Source organism: Dromaius novaehollandiae, chromosome 1, assembly GCF_036370855.1.
Source record: "Dromaius novaehollandiae isolate bDroNov1 chromosome 1, bDroNov1.hap1, whole genome shotgun sequence".
In the NCBI taxonomy this organism is placed as follows: domain Eukaryota; kingdom Metazoa; phylum Chordata; class Aves; order Casuariiformes; family Dromaiidae; genus Dromaius; species Dromaius novaehollandiae.
This window is the reverse complement of record NC_088098.1, coordinates 147,499,094-147,517,391: the sequence shown is the minus strand read 5'-3', so window position 1 is coordinate 147,517,391 and position 18,298 is coordinate 147,499,094. Positions and strand designations below refer to the sequence as shown.

Sequence of the window (18,298 nt, the reverse complement as noted above, 5' to 3'; positions counted from 1 at the left end):
AGTATTTTTCAGCAAAGATGTCATATGACATCTGTCCAGTACCAGTTAATTGACATACGAAATGTCTCGCATTTATCTCCAGAACACACCTACAGAGCACTACTGCCCTTATTTTACATACAGAGATGAGGTACAGACAGAAAAAAAGCCATGCTCAAAGTCAGGGCGACCTGTTGCAGAATGGAGACTTAAACTCAGGTTCCTGACTCCTAGCCTACTGCTAAGATAACCCGCGAATCTATCCTCTCCTCTTTGAAAAGGATTATAGGCAGAATAACGCAGCCTGTGATATTCAAAATTACTGTATCTTCAACTGTTAAAACACTTGTTTCTATTATTATTTGCTGCATGAGCAATACCAAATGTACACAGAATGAAACAGCTTTATACAGTTTTCCAAATGAAAAATTTTAAACAAATATATTACTATTTGAGTAACTAACTATACAATTTAATGTTAGAAACCAACCCTGGCAGTCCGAGATACAGAAGATAAAAATGAAACAGAAAGAAAAGGTGTAAAACAGCCACAGAATCCAGCCCACCTAATGACAGGTTCCATTTAGTTCTAACTGATCTATAACATATTTTTTCATTCCCGAAAGCTCATGGACATTTAATAATTTGTGTTATTCATTAGACAGGCACTCATCACTTTAACAGGTATCTATTAATTCCTTCATTAGGTATTAACTGAAAAGTTTTTCATTATACTCTCAAAATAATGTGTATTACGCAGATATTCAGTACAAATTATATACTCATGCCTCTGCTTTGTTTTGGTTCTCTGGTGTAACAAATTGGATTTTCCTAAAATCAAATGATAAATCACTAGCATGTAAGTTAATTATTCAGGCATTTAACGAAAAAAAAAAAAAAAGAAAATTTTTCTATCAAAATATTCCCTGAGAAAAATCTTGCATTACATACAGTGAATTCAGCATGAGATCACTTTTAATGTGGCTAGTTTTACAATCAAATAAAAATCCATCCTCCCCATCCACTGTAATTTTCAATCGTGCTTTAGCCGCCAGAAAGCAATCAAACCCCACACAGTACATGGTGATGGTCTATCACTACAGCATCGTATGTCAGAGTTTTTTTCAGTTCCATTTGGAACGTGTATAGCTGTGTCCGAAATGTGGAGGCTGGGAGAGCTTCCCTGTTCCTGGCTGCAAATATACATACACCCAGGCATCGCTCCAACCACATGCCAGGAGCAGGCTTGGATATGCAACATCCTCCACTGCACTCTGGCTGGCACTGGAAGAAAAACCAGGCTAAGCAGGTAGAAAGGGCTGTAGTGTGTTTTTAGACAGGGAGAACAAAGACTGCCCCATAGTCTAGACACAGCCGTGCAGTCCAGATCTTGAGGTGGATATAGACTAACTGTGAGTGACTCTGGGGTCTGCTTCATTAGCATTATTTGGTGTGATTCATGCGCCTCTGTGTTATGTGGTGGGGTAGAAGTTGAGCAGTGGCATATCCTGCACTGTGAGGGGCAGCTGTACAGCAAGCCCCACAGCGGCAAATGGAACAGAGCAGCACTGTCTGCTTCTCCTCCTTTCAATGCCCATCTTGTCCTTTGATGCAGGTGACCAAACCCACAAGATGTCTCAGGACGTTAGGGCGGTCAGTGGTCTCCTTGACACTTCTGTTGCACATTAATGAGGTGCAAGGAAATAAAGGTCACTTTACCACACAGGCTGCTTCCTGCAACTTGCTGCACACACCTTGAGGCTGCAAAGGTCCAACCTGTCCTATCATTCTTGCTCACTCATTCTCACCTTCTTCTGGTCTGTAAGCCTCTATGCAATTTCCCAGTGGAAGTAGAGATTCCTATACTGTGAGCTTAATGCAACTGATCATAGGTTTACCTCTGTCAGCAGAAGTCTACACAGAGGGCCAGAAGTGATCTGCAGTGTGCCCATTAGCCCTGTCCAGGCCCTTGATCACATTGCTGCTGTCTGAGTCTCTCCTGGGAGAAGGCTAGGCTGCTCACCATTCCCCTCCAGCATCCAAGTTCCTGGGCATCCAAATGAAACCCAGGTAGGTGAGGAAGGAAGGAGCCATATGGAAACCTTGGAAAACCCTTCTGAGGGGATGACTGAAGTATCAGAACTGAGTGGCACACTGAAGGATGTATGTCCTTCTCTGTACTAAGGAGGTAAAATGGAGCATGCATCCTCGAAAGCAGCCTGTGGAGTCCCTAGCCTGACACTGCAAGCTCAGCCTTAACTATTTTTTGCAGGCTCTTAGCTGCACTCTGCAAAGCCCAGGTTGAAAAACATTGCTCAGGATGACATACCAGTGAGACTTTTTGCACATTACCACCTTACTTGAATTCTTTTAAAGTGATCATAAGAAGCACATTTCAATGCCCAGTCTTGACTGAAGTTCTTACTGGCAAGTCCAATCTAAAGGAGAGTTGATGGGGTCTGTGGACACTCAGCCTCTCTCAGAAAAGGCGTAAGATTCGGTGTGCCTCAGCATTTGAAAGGCAGACTGACAGAATGCTGCACTCCCTGCCATAACGGGAATAATCTTTGACAGGGAAAGGACTAGGTGCAATTATTCTTTTCAGCTCTTGCAAAATGCACTACCCAGTTCGTCGAACTCCTTTCCAATTAGAGTTAACAAAAGGGCACATGTTTTGGGGTGACTGCCTACCTTGCTAAGTCTTTCCAAATTAATATGATCTTTCATAATCAGACTTAATTTAAGCTTCTACTCTGAAAATATATCTTGAAATGCATGACTCCGGAGACTCTGGGCTAATTATTATTTTATTCCACATATAAAAACTCTAAGGCTAAAAATGTAACGCATTTCATGCACAAAATTCCAGTTATGCTTGCATACCATATCTCTGTGTTCTTCACTGCATTCTTCTTAAGTCACATTTAAAAATACTTGGTTTATTCAGCATAGCAAAAGCTGTTTCCTAACAGCACTCAGCTTAATATTACACCAATAGGGCAGTCCTCCCTAGTCTGCCTATGTGATATTAGCTATCTATATCTTGTTCTCCATACAGATTGCCTTTGTAGTTCATTCATGTAAGTGCTGCTGCTACTGAGAAAAAGAGAAAAAGGGAAAGTAGATACAAGACAAAAATTTGAAATCTTTACGCTAGAATCTTATTTTACAAAGACACATGTACTTCTTTTGTTATGAATGGTGTAATTCAAGTTTTATACCAAAGTAAGCTTAATATAAAAACCAGGCCTTAGCACTTTTCAACAATTTCTGAAGTGCAGCCTTATATATTATGCAGCAAGAATTAAGAAGTCTGAAGAAATAATGAAACAATTCCATCGTTATGTTACGGCTAAGGTTCATAACGCTTCAGCTGTGCAAAGCATGCTTCCTCGGGAACATTAAGTTCTCTCCACCCACTCAGCCCTCTCAAATTCAGAACCTCCTTCTATGAACATTATAACCTGAAAGACATTGTTGTAGAATGCTTTTCAGTTTCAGCACTGAAAATTGATGGCCTTGATCTTTTGTCTGATAGAGAGTTTTTTATTAAGGTTAAAGACAAAAACAACTTTTAGAAACACAGCAATGCAATTCATGAAAGTCAAATTTCACAGTCCTACAGTTCATGTTATATTTATAGCACAAAGAAATGATAATTGATACTTTTTCCATGAACTCTCTTCCACCTTTCAGAAGAGAACAGTAAATGATCAATAAAACACCATTAGTAGCTGCTGAAGTATTTTTACAAACACTTCTTTTATTTTTTATCTTAAAAACTATTTCATTTATTTTTGTTTTTGCGTATCGCCTGCTTCACTCATCATATAAACGTACCTGGGGCATCCATTTTACAGGCCAACAGAGACACCATGGCCACCGAGCTGTGTCTTCCACTAACTAGAAAGGTGTGTTCAGGAAACTCTAAAAGAATTTCCTCCAAGCAGAATAGAGCTCCAGACCCCCTAAACAGGAATAAATTAGCTCTCTGTGTGTGGGTCAGAGATGATTCCATTTGGTCCCAAACCATTTTAATAAGGCTGTTATCATGAAATTACTGTGAAGTCTCGTGTGTGCAGCAGTACCTATTCACATCACCATATTTCCTTATTACTTTATGAATGCAAGCTTATTCCACTTTGAAGTGCATTCTAATGTCTATGCAAAAAGTCAGTGAAGTAGACAGTGTGCTATAAACTTGTAAGAGTGAGCCAACGCAACCAAGAACATTTCCATAAAGACAAGTCTTGAGATTAGGAAACATCATTATTTTCCTTACTCACCTCTCCTATCATCCCCCAGGGCTTAAGGAGAATAATCCTACATCTCTCATTAAGAACTCTTTAATCCCCTTAGAAATGGAAATTATTCCTATTCTTCCAGAAATTTTCCAGAGCAATTGTGTTGTAGATAAAACGAAAGTATTGTCTCAAAATATGCCCATGATGAGTTATTCCGTATTCCACAGGAGTTTAAAATCTAGCACTTTCAATGTACTTAGTTCTACATCTGCTGGCACTGATTCTCTCCTCAGTGACCAATTAAAATTTTTCAGAAAGCAGTAACAAATTAAAAGAGAAACTACAAATAAGTTACTCAGAGTGCCTGAAGTACCTAGGCCTACTAAAGTTTTGATCTTTCAAAGTTTGATCTTTCTGGGGAAGGCCTAAATGGACTCTCCTGATACCTGAAGGTTGCCAACTTGTAAAGATAAAGCAGATGAGGAGTCCCTTTGGAAGGAACAGCCATATTTAAAGAAAAGGTTTAATTGATTTTTATGCTTTTAATTTTTTTTAATAAAGCCAATTCTCCAACATGGTTGAAATGTGCAATCTATAAATCTGCACATATATTTACATATAAAAGAAACAGGAAAAGAAACAGGAAAATTCCATCACAAAACTGTTCTCCAAACGAAGAAATAGATCTTCTCATATAATGCACTTTCCCATGAAAAGTAGCTGCTAGCCAATCTTCACTAAGAAAAATAGAGAGGACAGCAAGAGACCTCTGGTTTCCCAAATGCAGTAGCTAAGAAACTTGGCTAGCCAAGAGAAGATTGCTGGGGTTTTCACCAACTTCTTCCCTCCTCCCTGCCCACCCCAACTTCTCTTATTTTTATGTTGTCCAGAGAGTTTTTTCACAGAAGCAAGGGGGAGGAATGCAAAGAATGAAGAATTTAGCTTTTTCAGATTTGTGTGGCTGCATTCATGGAATGACAATTTGTGTCCAGTCAAAACTTCCATACAATGGAAGGCAAAAACTAGAAAAACAGATACCACACCCATGGGCAAGAGTGCTTCAATTAAGCATTTGGAAAACATCGAGGACAAATGTCAGGCCAAGAGCATCTGGTTGTTGCTAAATCATATAATGACTTTCATAAGCAAAGTCAGCTTTTGGGCATCTACTACCTCTGGGATCAGCAGATAAACTTGGGGCATGGCCAATTTCAAGTACTGTTAGAAGTTGGCTACTAGCCTGAAGAGAAGACACACGGTACGGCAACACAATTTTACATATAGGGTAGTAGTTCCCTCTTCTTTGGGGCTACCATTCTTTTGGTTTAAGAGGATGGACTGCTTAGAAGAACATTCTTCTGTGGTGTGTTGCACACCTTTGCAATATTGTCTTATTGTGGAAACACATAGCAAGATTATAGTTTCAAGAAATAATGTATGGATACAACTCTATCCATTTGTGCATTTTAACCACAGTATATTGCCAAAGGATATTCCATAAATGCCCACAGCATTTATGAATGGGACAATCATTCTTCTACTTGGAATGTTCCATGACATTCCTGAATCCTGAATTAACACACTCCAAATCAGGAAGAGCCTTGGAAGTAAACAACAGAACAAATTTAAGAAAACATGTACCACAAATATGAACTAGGAATTCTTCCCACCTGTCTTTAGACTTCTAAAACACAGAGAAAAAGACATGTATTAGATAACAAATGTAGTTGTCTAAAACAGGTCTGATGAACTCCATTCTGTAAATGCTTAATTTTCTCCATTAACTAGGTGTTAGTCACTAGGTGACTATCTTAAATATAGATATCTAAAATTAGGTAACAAGAATCCCATTCCTATCAACTTGGTATTCACTGGGCCAAAACTGGCAGGGCAAATTCCTAATTTGATCCTAATCAGTTTATAATCCATCACCAAGATATTATAGGTGACCTCAGCAATGATGAATATTTGATATAGCTTGCATCATGGAACAAACTGGATGAGAAAAGTGCTGAGTAAACTTACACCTTTCCTCACAGCCTTCAGAAGTGTTTCTGGATTCCTTCTTGGTGCTAAGCTCTCACATAGCAGTATTCATGAGTAATACTTTGTACTATCTCCAATTGGCTAGGAGATTCTGTCCTAGGCTGGTGGAACTTATTGGCCTCCATTATTCATGTCTTTGTCACCTCTGGTCTAGACTAAAACAATACAATATTCCTGGGCATAGCGCCATCAGCCCCATAAGAAACTTAGAGCTAATACAAAATTCTGCAGCAAAATGCTTTCTCCAGCAAATTCATAAAACCTTTCCCTTGTTCCCTATACTACCTACCCATAAAGGGTTGATTCTAGTTCAGGGTTTTCAGTTTTTATTTTAGGAGCATTTAATAGCTTCAGCCCTGCATAAGGACCACATAAATCTCTGTGATGAAAACTATGATTAACATGTCCACTTTTAATGCAAAGCAGAACTCTCCCTCATAATCATAAAGCTCACCTGTAGAGCTTTCTAAGGGAACTTACATGACTTTGTGGATCAAATTTCCAAGGAAAATAAGGGCAGCCAGAAGCCCCCAAGACTCAAGAACAAGACGTATCTCCTCAAATATGCCAACCCTAAAAGAACACAGTATAGCATACGCCTTTTAAATATCCCCCAAACCCAAACTAACTGCGCACTTCACACGCAAAATTCCCACATGAGGAGAGGAAGAAGGGGAAAGAACAGACTATGCACAATGTTACACACGTTCCTTAGTGCACTGGTGGAAGGCACTCAGATATGATGATGACAACTGTGGTATAATAATCCCTGCAGAACAGAACAGAATGGGACAACACCAGCGGACAAATTTTATGGAGAATTTAAAATGCAGCACAGAAAAAAATTGTGAAGTCTGTTGATTGAGTAATTAATAGACATATATCACAGTCCTAGATTATGCAGAAAAAATACTTTAAAAGAAAATTAAAGTTCCAAAGTGAGGAAATGCCAGACCCCAAGCTGCCAGTGTAGGCATAAGTTTCCCCCCTCATGTGTATAGATGGCTGAGCTCCAGAATAGGCCTCCAGATCATTTCAAACTAAAGTTTGCCAGAACTTCTCAGCATGGGAAAAGTGTATTTCATCTTAGCTTTGTTCTTGGATATGCCTGAATGGAACTGTTCTGACAGAAATTTATCCCCCAGAATTTGTGCCTCAGGCAAACATCTGCCATGGAAAACTTTAACCAAGTAGTTAAAGTTTTGTAAAACTATCCATAACTGAAAACAGGATCTTATCATGGGAAGGGTCAAGCAACTGTAATAACAGGCACTGCTACCCAGCCACAGCAGAATAACAAACTTAGGCCAAAGAGCTCAGAACAACTATATTTCCATCCTGAGTAATCTGCTTCTACAAGACACCACACTAGAGAATGACTTGTTATCTTCAGCATTTGAATCTTGACTTGCACACAAAAATTTCAAACTCATTTCTTCATCTGAAAGACTACTCAGAGTTTGGTTCCAAGTAGCAAACCACTATGCCTGAATAACTAACTACTCAGATAAGTGAAGAAAGACACAGATCACCTTTGAAGTGGATGAGAAAAGGCAGATGCATTTTACTTGGTCTGCCTTATCCTTGCATATATGGCAGCACTGGATCACGTCAGGTGGAAGATTTTAGAATTTTCTAATTCAAGAAATCCCCAGAAAAATCTCAGGAGGAAAGCTGGATGGCATCATTTATAACCTAATTCCCAAACACCACAGAGAGGAACTTAAATACTCTGGTATGAAACACAGAAGAGATGCTGACAAATCGTTTGCAATTAAGCACAGAAGCAATGAAATGTTATTGATGTACTCCCTAACAACCGAAAGGGCTGTGGAAGACATCTTACCATATCTAAATGAGATGACTGGGAGATCAGACTGGAGAATAAAAGCTAACAAAAGACATGAATGAAGAATAGTTTTTATTACCCCATCAATCCTGAGAACATGAAACAAAATCAATAGAAATGATTACCATTTATGCATAGAAAGGCAGGGAAAGTTCTATTTTTTGTAGAGGAGAAAATAAATGATTAAAATACTATGCATAAAGAGGACTGTCAATTTAAAAATATTTACATTTGAAATTTTATATAGACTGTAGTTGCAAGAAAGCCCAAATATAGCTGTAAGTGAAAGAAGTGCCAGAAAAAAAAAATCTTTTAGTCCATTTTAGGTGTTTAATTGATCCTTTTGTACGTAGTGAATTTCATTCTATTGTTCTTAACATTTATATCGTAACCTGAAATTGCAAGAAGAAAGTATGCACAAACAGAAATGTTAAATACATTATATTTAATGAATAAAGATCTGTAACTCAGGACTCAAATTTAGGAGCCTGAGTTCAGCCTCCATATCAGCTGATGATACTATGCTCATAAAAGTACCCCTTCTACACTGTTTTAGTTGGCAGTAATGTTATCATTCCTGCAAGGAACACAGTACACTCTGAAATTCATCTAAACAAGCAAATAATCAGTGGCAAGGAAAAAAAAAAGGATAAATAAAGAGAACAAGCAGAACTAGAAGTCCAGAAACATACTCTTAATTCTAATTCTTCTCTCTTTCTTACGTAGAGTGTAGAGGTAGGAAGTCACAGCTTCTTCCTGTTTAAGTTCTTCTTTCTGTAATACTGGGATAACAATACTACCCAAACAACTAATTTTTTGAAGAAAAGTGCCTTAAATGTCAGGTCTCGGTACTGCTTTGAAGTAGGACAAAAAAGAACAACCATTGCATAATCTCAAACTCCAAAATAACTTTTACCAATTGGGAACCTCACGTACTTTTTAAGGCATGTTGTAGAATTTACAGTCTGTTTTGATTATTTTTCTTATTCCATATCTTATTTGTAAGCTGAACTTCTGTAATGACTCCTCAAGAAAAGTTTCTAATCAGTGATTTTAACATGTCCTGTAGATTAAGAAACTTAATTCTTGTGATTAAGAATGCAATACTGCAGCTATCAATACTTTCCAGGATACAAAGAGAGTATCATTTGAAGATTTAAGATCTGTTATATCACAAAGGATAACAACAAAACATTAGGAGAAAATAGTTTAGCACAAATTACAGAAAAAAATTACAAACTAGGAATCATTTAATAATTCTGACAGAATGATGAGATGACACAGGGATCCTTGCATTCCCTTGTGAGGAAGAATGACTCTTAGTCTTTCAAAAACCTGATACTTGGGGATGTTCCCTCAACTACAATGTTCATGCAGTGTGAAGAAAACTTAAATCAGACACCTGTCACTCAGAGCAGTGAAAAGAATCTATCAAAGCTAACATAAAATATGCTTTTATGTCAGGTTATGTTTCCTGTTACCAGCAGTTCTGTTTACATTCTGTTCTCAGCACAAAAGGATAATCTCATTCCTGATATTCAATCAGAGACTAATCTAGTCTTCTATGCTTAAAAATCTATCTAGTCTATCTATCCTCAAAACTGATATTTAAGACAGTATGCTTTAAATAGTCTTGATACCAATGGCACTATTCAATTTGCTTAAATTAACCGTGTGCTCAAGTGCTCTACCAGATCAGAAACTAAAGCCAGAAGCTGCAACTGTCTTGACAGCACACTGTAGATGTTACAGAATATTTTGATAAGATTGTCATTGTCAGCTGAACACAGACATCAGATTGTAATAGTCTGAAAACAGCTATGATGAAGATTGTTGAGTGGATACATGCAAATTGTTTTTTCTTTTTGATTTAAGATTACAGTAACTTTTATGTATACTTTAGATTGAACCAAAGTACAACCGTTAGATAGAAAGCAAGATCATTGGCTCACCATTAGCATCATGGGAATACTCTATTCCGGAAACAGTGCATCGTCGGAAAACCATCTTATTTTCAGTAAGTGTCCCAGTCTTGTCTGAAAAGATAAACTGCACCTGACCTAAGTCTTCTGTGATATTTAAAGCTCGGCACTGTAGCTGAGAGTCTGTTTCTTCATCATATAAATCTTTATCTTGATGAATAAAGTATACTTGGCAGATTTTAACTATTTCAATAGATACATACAAAGAAATTGGAATCATAACCTAGAATACATAAAAAGAAAGGGAATTAGGAGACAACAGAAGCAAGGATACATTGAATTGGTAAAATCTAATTAATTTGGTAGTAGACTAGAACACAAGGCATCCATGTACTTTAAGAGTTTAAATAGGCCTACAAGCCTATGGAAAAGTTATTAGAATGTTGAAGAAGAGTTTACTATGCTAGATCAGGAAAGCCTATGGTCAGCTGCGGAGCTGAAATCCATTATTATGTCTGGAAGGGTGATTATCTGAACATGGCCAGAAGCAAACCTTTTTGGGGTTAATAAGGTGAGATTGAAACCACTAGCTAGGAAAGGAAAAGGAAAAGACACGAAAAAAAACAAATCAGAGAGTACAGTCAGAATCCTGAAAGGATACTTTGCATTAACAAAAAATAATAATCCAAACTTATTCTGCATAAATAATAGACTTTTAACAAATTCACTCTGCAGGAAAGGAGAAATAAAATGAAAAGTGTAAAGTACTCCACAGAAACAATCTCTTTGGCCTTGGCTTTTGTACTGCTGATTATTTGAATGAAGAACACATTTTATAATTGCTGAAGAAAGAGATGTGGTAAGAAACTTCTCCAGAAACGATTTTCAACAGTTTCTTGAGGATTGTCAAAACCCTGTGACAGACCTAATTTGTACCTTAGTTTTTTCCTACAGATGTTTTTCAACACAGAAGTTCCTGATTGCATGCCATATTTAGCTTGCTCCATTAGATACTGAGGGATAAATTATGGCATGCATATAACCAGCAAATGTGGTTGTTTAAAGTAAAACTACAGTAAAAGGGAGGGTGTTTAAAATAAATCTGTGGTGAACTTTATTTAACCAATATCATAACCAATACCTTAGAATGAAAAGTCATTTAACTCATCTTTTTTCATTCCTCTTCTTAAAGGAGTTGTTGCCTCCATTAACACACCTTTCTCCAGTGTCCTACTGGGTCTACTTTTCACATGTCCTAGTGACATGGGTCTCTGTTACTTCTCTTATCACTACCTTTACCATTCAATATATTTCTCTTCATGATCAGAAAACTTTTTACTATGCTTCTTATTCACTGAAATATGGAGTTAAGAGCCATATACTATCTTTGCATTCTAACGTATCTTTGGGAAGAGATTAAAAAAGCTATGTATCGACTCATGTTCTTAACTGGGCAGTGTACCCAAAGTGGCATCCCTAATCTTTGAGGTGTTCTTCCACAGTGGGTAGATATGAAGCACAAAGCTTCTTCTCTCACAAGAGAACTCAGTGCATCCTTTCTCCTCCTACTTGTTTAAAATAAAATATAACACTCGGATTTTTCGGGGAAGGTTCTCAGCTGATTTTCCCTCCCAAAGTCAATGGATCTCTGACAGTTTTCTGTGTTGATCATTCTGTTTATTTTTGAGAGAAGTTTTCATCTTTTTACCACTTGGTAGACCTTTTTTTCTTTAATGATGCTGTTTTATTTTTCTGGTTATATATTATCACATTCCCTATAGTTATTATTAAATTTTACAGTGAATAAATGTACTTCTTTTTAGTGCTTGATTAGCTTCTCAGGTGCCTTAGTGGAAGAAGGGATACTGCGCATACTGCACATTTACAGTCATCAGCAAACTATGAACACAAAAGACAGCATGTACAACTTGATTACCTGAAAAACTATTATCACTGTCAGAAATAAATATACTGAAGCTAGAACAGGGGACAAATATTTGCCATCAGGCCCTGGAACATCAAAAATTGGTTTCTTCTTCTCAGCATATTGCCATACCCATAGGCCATGACCTGCAGAAGAGTTGAAAGAGAGAAAAATGCCAATTAACTCCAAGAAAAAAAAAATACTTAAGGTATGAACTTGTACTTAAGATGAGTTACACAGGAAAGTCATTTTTGTTTTCATCTACTCTGTATGACTTTTGAAAAAGGCCCCCAAATCTTCTGTTTTTTTTGACATGGGGAAAGAGGTTTGTCTGTTCTTAAGGATATCATGTAAGATTCATTTCACATAACTTTATCCAAATAAAGTGATCTGGTGAGTCAAAATTGGTAGTTTAGGCTCCTTCTGCAGAGAAAAAAAAGCATTTTCATAAAGTGATTTGTTTCAATGGATAGTTGTGTTAAAATGAAAAAGGAACTCCACTGACTAGACTGTATCACTAGCCAGGTATCACTAGACTAGTTTCAGCTGGATGAAGTCAGAAGAGACTTTAACCTTACCAGGAGAATCTTACTCACCATGTCTGTGGAACTAATGAAATAACAGCATCAGCAGAGTCATCAGAGGAACTAAGAACAGAAGACCTCAAACCCTTTTTTCATTAACTGCGCTAATAACTAAATAAAGGCATGGTTATTATTATTTTGGGAAAATAACATTCTTCTTAAAGAGAGAGGAAGCTGCCTTTTTAAGCACAGTGCTAGAATTTGCAGACAGCATCTTCCAAGATACACAGCAGTTTCTTGACCTCATCCAGGAGAGACCTAAGATGGTATGTCTGATGTTTTAAAGGTTAAAAACAAGCAACAGTCCCCACCGCCACACAAAAAAACCCCAACATACAAACCATTCAAATTATCTTCTTTACATGACATCAGAATCAGCAGAAAAAGGGCAAAAGCTTGCTTTAAACATAATCTTTGTAAGCCACATCTGACAATATTTTAAACTGTCCCTTACCTCTTGATAAATAAAGAGAGCATTGAACTATTGATAATTTAAAAAAAAACCCTTTAAGCCAAACAAGGGAAATTATTTCTTCGCTGTATTACCAGTATGAGCGTATCATTATACTAATGCCTTTCTCTATATTTTTTATAGTTGAGAGCAAAAATTGAAGTCCCACACTTAAAATGAACTATGTCAAGATTTGTTTTATAAATATTCTGACTGAGATTTTCAACAGAATTAGTGAGCGTTATGCCTCCTTTACACTTTCCTGACAGAAAGTAAAAGAATTGCCTGATTGTTACAGAACATAACTTTGCATTTCTTGAAGTACCAGGCACCTCTGGTTTCTAAATGCTCTAGCAAGTTTGTCTCCAGCTTTTCTGGATGTTATCACCCCTAGCACTTCGCACGGTCCCCTTGCTGGTGGTTACTATGCTTGTAGCAAGAGTGACAGAATGAAAGGTATATCTGTGTGTGAGCTGAAGCTACTGTGGCACCTACCCTGCTGCCAGTGCTCTGGGGCAATCACCTCTGACGGAGTAGCAGAGTGGACAGGCGCAGGCAGTGACTTCCTGCAATTAAGCCTACCACAGCATTTCATCAAAGACGCCAACATCAGAGCTCCCTGACACTGAGACACTGCAGAAGAGTGTCATGAACTCAGTGGAAACAAATACATTCATTCACAGCTCTAAAACCTCGTCTTTAAGTAACACTTAACAATACCTGGAAAAAGGCATACAGAGAGATATTAAAATGACGTAAGTTATTCAACTGCATCACGGTTGTTAGGAAACATTCCGGTGTTTATGCCTGTATTACTCACACACAAACATTACAGAACACACAAACATCAGGCATATGGAATTCATGTGCAATATATAAACAATCATTTTGGGTGCCAGCTGTAAAATTCAATTCTTTCCCACAGATGTATAGAAAAACAGCCTCAAGAGTTTTAACTTGAACCTCAACATTTTCTTAAACATTTAATGAAGTCTAGAGAGTCTTTTAATTGGACTGATGCAGATTTAGACTTTTATGTATTTCTTCTATGTTAAAGCTGCAGCCTTAGGGACAGTCAGTAAATGTTGTACACTGTGCCCTTGATCTAATAAACAGTAGTGGGGAATAGCATTGTGCTAACCATGTTTACCCTCTGCTCATACATTACTCTGTTGTCTGATTAATGCCATGTTACACCCTACTACCTGTAATTTTAAGGGGACTGCATATAAAGTGACGACTTCTGGACTTGACATTTTTTGATGCTATCAAGGGTAGTAGAATCTAAGCATTCATATCTCTGGTACTAATAGCATATATCTGTCTGATACTAAGAAGCAATTTAGATTGGCTTATGTATCAAGACATCTTGATTTCAAAGAAGAAAGAAAATACAAAAAAATTAGATAATATGGAAGCAGCTATAGGGCTTGCATGTTTTGGCAGATACATATATTTTTGATAAAGCAAAGCACACCAATCCCAGGAGAGTATGGTGCTTAAGTTTCTGTTTTTAAAGAACACTTACCAATGGCAGAAAACAGACACATGATTAGAAGTATGAGGACACACCAAAGGACATCAGCATTCATCTGTCTTTCAAGCTTACTGCGTTTGTAACGGGGTCCATTATTATTTAACAAAGCTTTCGTCTCATGCCCTGCAGAAGCAATTGCATCAAATGATGTAATATGGATTTCTGTTAGTATTTTAAGGAAACTGTAAGAAAGGCAGTGTGCCCAGACAGAGAGAAAAGCAAATTTTACCTGCATAGATTACTATTCCGGCCACTTCTTCTGTATTTCTAATTGTACATCCGCGTAACAAAAGATTTTCTTTGAACAGTCCATCTTTTTTTCCACTTTTATGTATCCTGCAGAAGATTTAAAAACAAACAAAGCACAGCATATCAAAACATTAAGTTTTTTAAATCTTACTACTCTTTAATAGAAGCCCAGGAAACATCTTCAAAGTTTAAGAAGTCATGTCAGCCTGATGGTGAGATATTTCCTTAGATATGTCCTCTTCCTTGTGAGAAGATTCGCTGGCAAATTTTGAAAACTGAGAATACCTACCCAGAAATCCCAAATGTCTGGCAGCCCAGTTGGAGCAGTACCAGTAACCCTGACTAGGCTCTAGGATGTGCAAATGTACTGGACAAATGGTCCCTAGAGATGTGCAGGTCAAATCTACAACTCTGAAAACGCATCGGACTTTCTGTGCATGCACAAATTGACTGTGCAATCACAGTTAACCCAGTCCACCTAAGAGCAGCTGTGCAATGCATATGATTTAAACACTATACACATTTGTATCAAAGAAATCCTAGAAGGAAATACGGTGAATCTGGGCAAGGACAGTGTTTCAGAAGCAGTGACACTAAGGAGAATGTGTCAAGGATAGTACATATTGGTTCAGTGAAAGGGAAAGGGAGAAAAATTCCATGGGTTCATCAGTGAGGATAAGAGAGATTCCTTTCAGAGAGTCTCATTGAGTGGTTAAGAAAGAAGAAATGGCATGCACTCTGATGATGATTCTTGTTGACTAGCACCAAAATGCACGAGAAAAATGGAAGTAACATTTTTCCACTACAACTTCTAATTGTGTGCTGTATATGGACTGACTCAAATTTCAATAGGCAAAGGAGAACAGAGAGTAGCCTTATGAGAATTAACTGTCACAAGGGAAATGCTAAATAATAACAACAACAATTAAAAAAAAGCATTGGAATGTTTTATTAGGTAAAAAAGACAAATCAAATAATCATTCTAGACCTTCTCTGAACAAATAAAATTTCATTTAATAGACTGCAGTATCCTGATGCCTCAGAGCAGATTAAAGGGAAGTCTGAAATATTTAAATGTTTGGCCTTGACTTACAGAGCATCAAAACTATCACTTCTAAAACCCCACTGCAATAAAAAACTAGTAACAGCTGGGAGTTTTATGAGAAATCCTGGAAAAATGCAATGTGCTATAACAAAAATAACAAATTGATTTAACTGCTCTTGTTGTCACCTCAAACTTTATGGCTACCTGGATTTGAGCATTTTGAGCAGTCTGTGTCCCACAAAATCTGTAAACTAACTCAAAATTGTAACTTTGTATTGTAACTTACAAAATTGTAACTTACAAAAATGTTGAGTTCTTTTTATTTGCTTCCTATTTTCTGAGCCTTCATACCTGGATTGTATCTTTATACTTTTCTCTGATTGTTAGAACCTTTTTTTTTTAATGAAGACTTAAATTCTAACTTTAGCACATGCTTCTAGGATCTCAGGCCTGAAGAACTGTACCAAGTATCCTGCGATATGCAAGAAAAAATAGTGATAGTTGGAAATCCTATGTACTCTCCTCCTGTTTATACCAGTGGGACTAGCTGCAGACTAAGGAACTGGTTATGTTAAGTAGGCTGTAGTCAATGCTCTCAGTGGGTAGAGTATACCCATACATAATGTGCATACACACAGACTTTTTTATGTATATATATACAGACACATATACACAGTCCTCTTTATTTCAGGATAATACATTATACCCACTCCCTGCTTCTGAGAGCTCGCAGTATAAATTAAAAGCATGGGTGTTTCAACAGGTATGCTCAGCTTTTCTCAGTAGGAGAAGAAGCGGTGGATTTGAGAACTGAGGTGGCGGCAGCAGTGATAATATCTGACTAGCGACCAAAAATGAACAGAGGAGGAAAGAGATTACATCAAGTTTGCAAGTCTAATGCAAAAGTGAAGCTTTTTCTTCCTTAGGAGAGAATTTCCCCAGCTCAGTCCATCTTCTCTGCAGTCCTCAGATATGAGAATGCAAGTTCTGCTTCTGTCCTCTTCAGCAAACCTCTTTAACTCACTGCCTCGCCTTTTGTCAATGGAGCTTCAAAAATCGGGGGCTGCCCAGCAGCCCTCTTGTAGCATGACAGTACCTGTAAACACTGATTGCCAGTTTGAGAATTACCTGAATTTGGCTGGGCTTCCACTTTGGGAAATCATTTCTTAATGAATACATAGTGCAGAAATTACAGTTACCAGTATTCTGCCATTCCTCTGCTTTTTAATACTGAATTCTTAATTAGCCTTTCTCATCATCATTAGGATGATAGCTTGAATTTCCAATAAAGTCTCCAAACCATAGTTATAGTTCTGGTTAATAAAGGGACTTTTTAAAGATAAACCTACTTAAGAAGTAATTGCTCTGGCTTATGATTTTATAACCTTCATTCATTCATTACACTTAACAGTCAGTGGACTGTGATAGGTATATTGCACGATAACCTTTATATACAATTAATTGTATGTGTTCTATACAATTATATATTTGCTCTTATTATCCTGCCTTATACAACATCTGAACCTACTCCATAGCAATGGTGCAACATCTGAAGTTGACCTGTTGGTGCCAAGACCCCAATCTACTGCCTTCAGTCACAGACTGGGCAATCTCACCCACAGCTCATCTTACCCTTATACACATCTGGTACCGCTTTTTACCTTTTCATTGCCAAATGAAGTTGCCCAAATCACCTACTACTCACCAGACCTTTAAAAAACAGTATGGATAAAATCAAAATTTGTGAGACATAAGCTGAATGAGCTGAAACTCATTGTTTCCTTCTTGTCTGCACCTCATTTCTAGTGACTCACTATCTGAACATACATATAACCCAATCAGGCACTGATGATAAAAGGAAGAAAAAATTACAGACCTGAAGGTCTGGATTAAAAAATAATGAAAACTAGAGTTAGATAAACCACTCACTTCGATAACGAACCTGCCGAGGCTACAACCTTATGTTGAGATGGCTTAGATCCCATTTCTAGCCCTGCAGAGCTATAAACCTTAAGCCTGTTACAGCAGTTGAACAGTCTGTTTTTCCCCTTTCTGGATTCAGGCCAGTATAATTTTGGAGGCAAAGGAGGAAACTTTTCTCTGTCAGTATTTAAAACAGTTGCTTGCTGAAGCTGCTCAGAAGTTTGGAATGTGAAGGCTAGTCCACAAGGAAATGTGTTGGTGAGCACAGGTGCACTACCCTTTATCTCTGCAATTTCTCACATGGATGTCACCGCAAATATGCAGTATATAAACATCTAAAATACACGTGTACCACATATTATGAGAAATGGGCTCACCAGATGCGGTTAGCTGCTACTTTACTACAGCAATGAGAAAGTGTTTGTATAGAAATAAGCCTCACAGTTTAATACAGTAATTCAAAAATAAGTCTTCTGATAGCTCATTTCAGCCTTCTAGAGCATTTTTGCTTGTTTGTTTACTGGTTTGTTCACTGGCATTAAATA

General features: G+C 37.5%; 1 protein-coding gene across 1 annotated transcript in view; it reads right to left on the bottom strand.

Annotated features, from left to right (window-relative positions):
- ATP10A (ATPase phospholipid transporting 10A (putative)) overlaps nucleotides 1-18,298 on the bottom strand; it is a 112,639-nt gene that overhangs the window by 29,047 nt on the left and 65,294 nt on the right. Inside the window, exons 4-7 of the mRNA XM_026103280.2 lie at nucleotides 14,766-14,872; nucleotides 14,528-14,659; nucleotides 11,977-12,110; nucleotides 10,071-10,323 (exon numbers count right to left, since the gene is read on the bottom strand). Of these exons, the coding sequence (XP_025959065.2) occupies nucleotides 10,071-10,323; nucleotides 11,977-12,110; nucleotides 14,528-14,659; nucleotides 14,766-14,872 (626 nt within the window). The remainder of the gene's footprint in view (nucleotides 1-10,070; nucleotides 10,324-11,976; nucleotides 12,111-14,527; nucleotides 14,660-14,765; nucleotides 14,873-18,298) is intronic.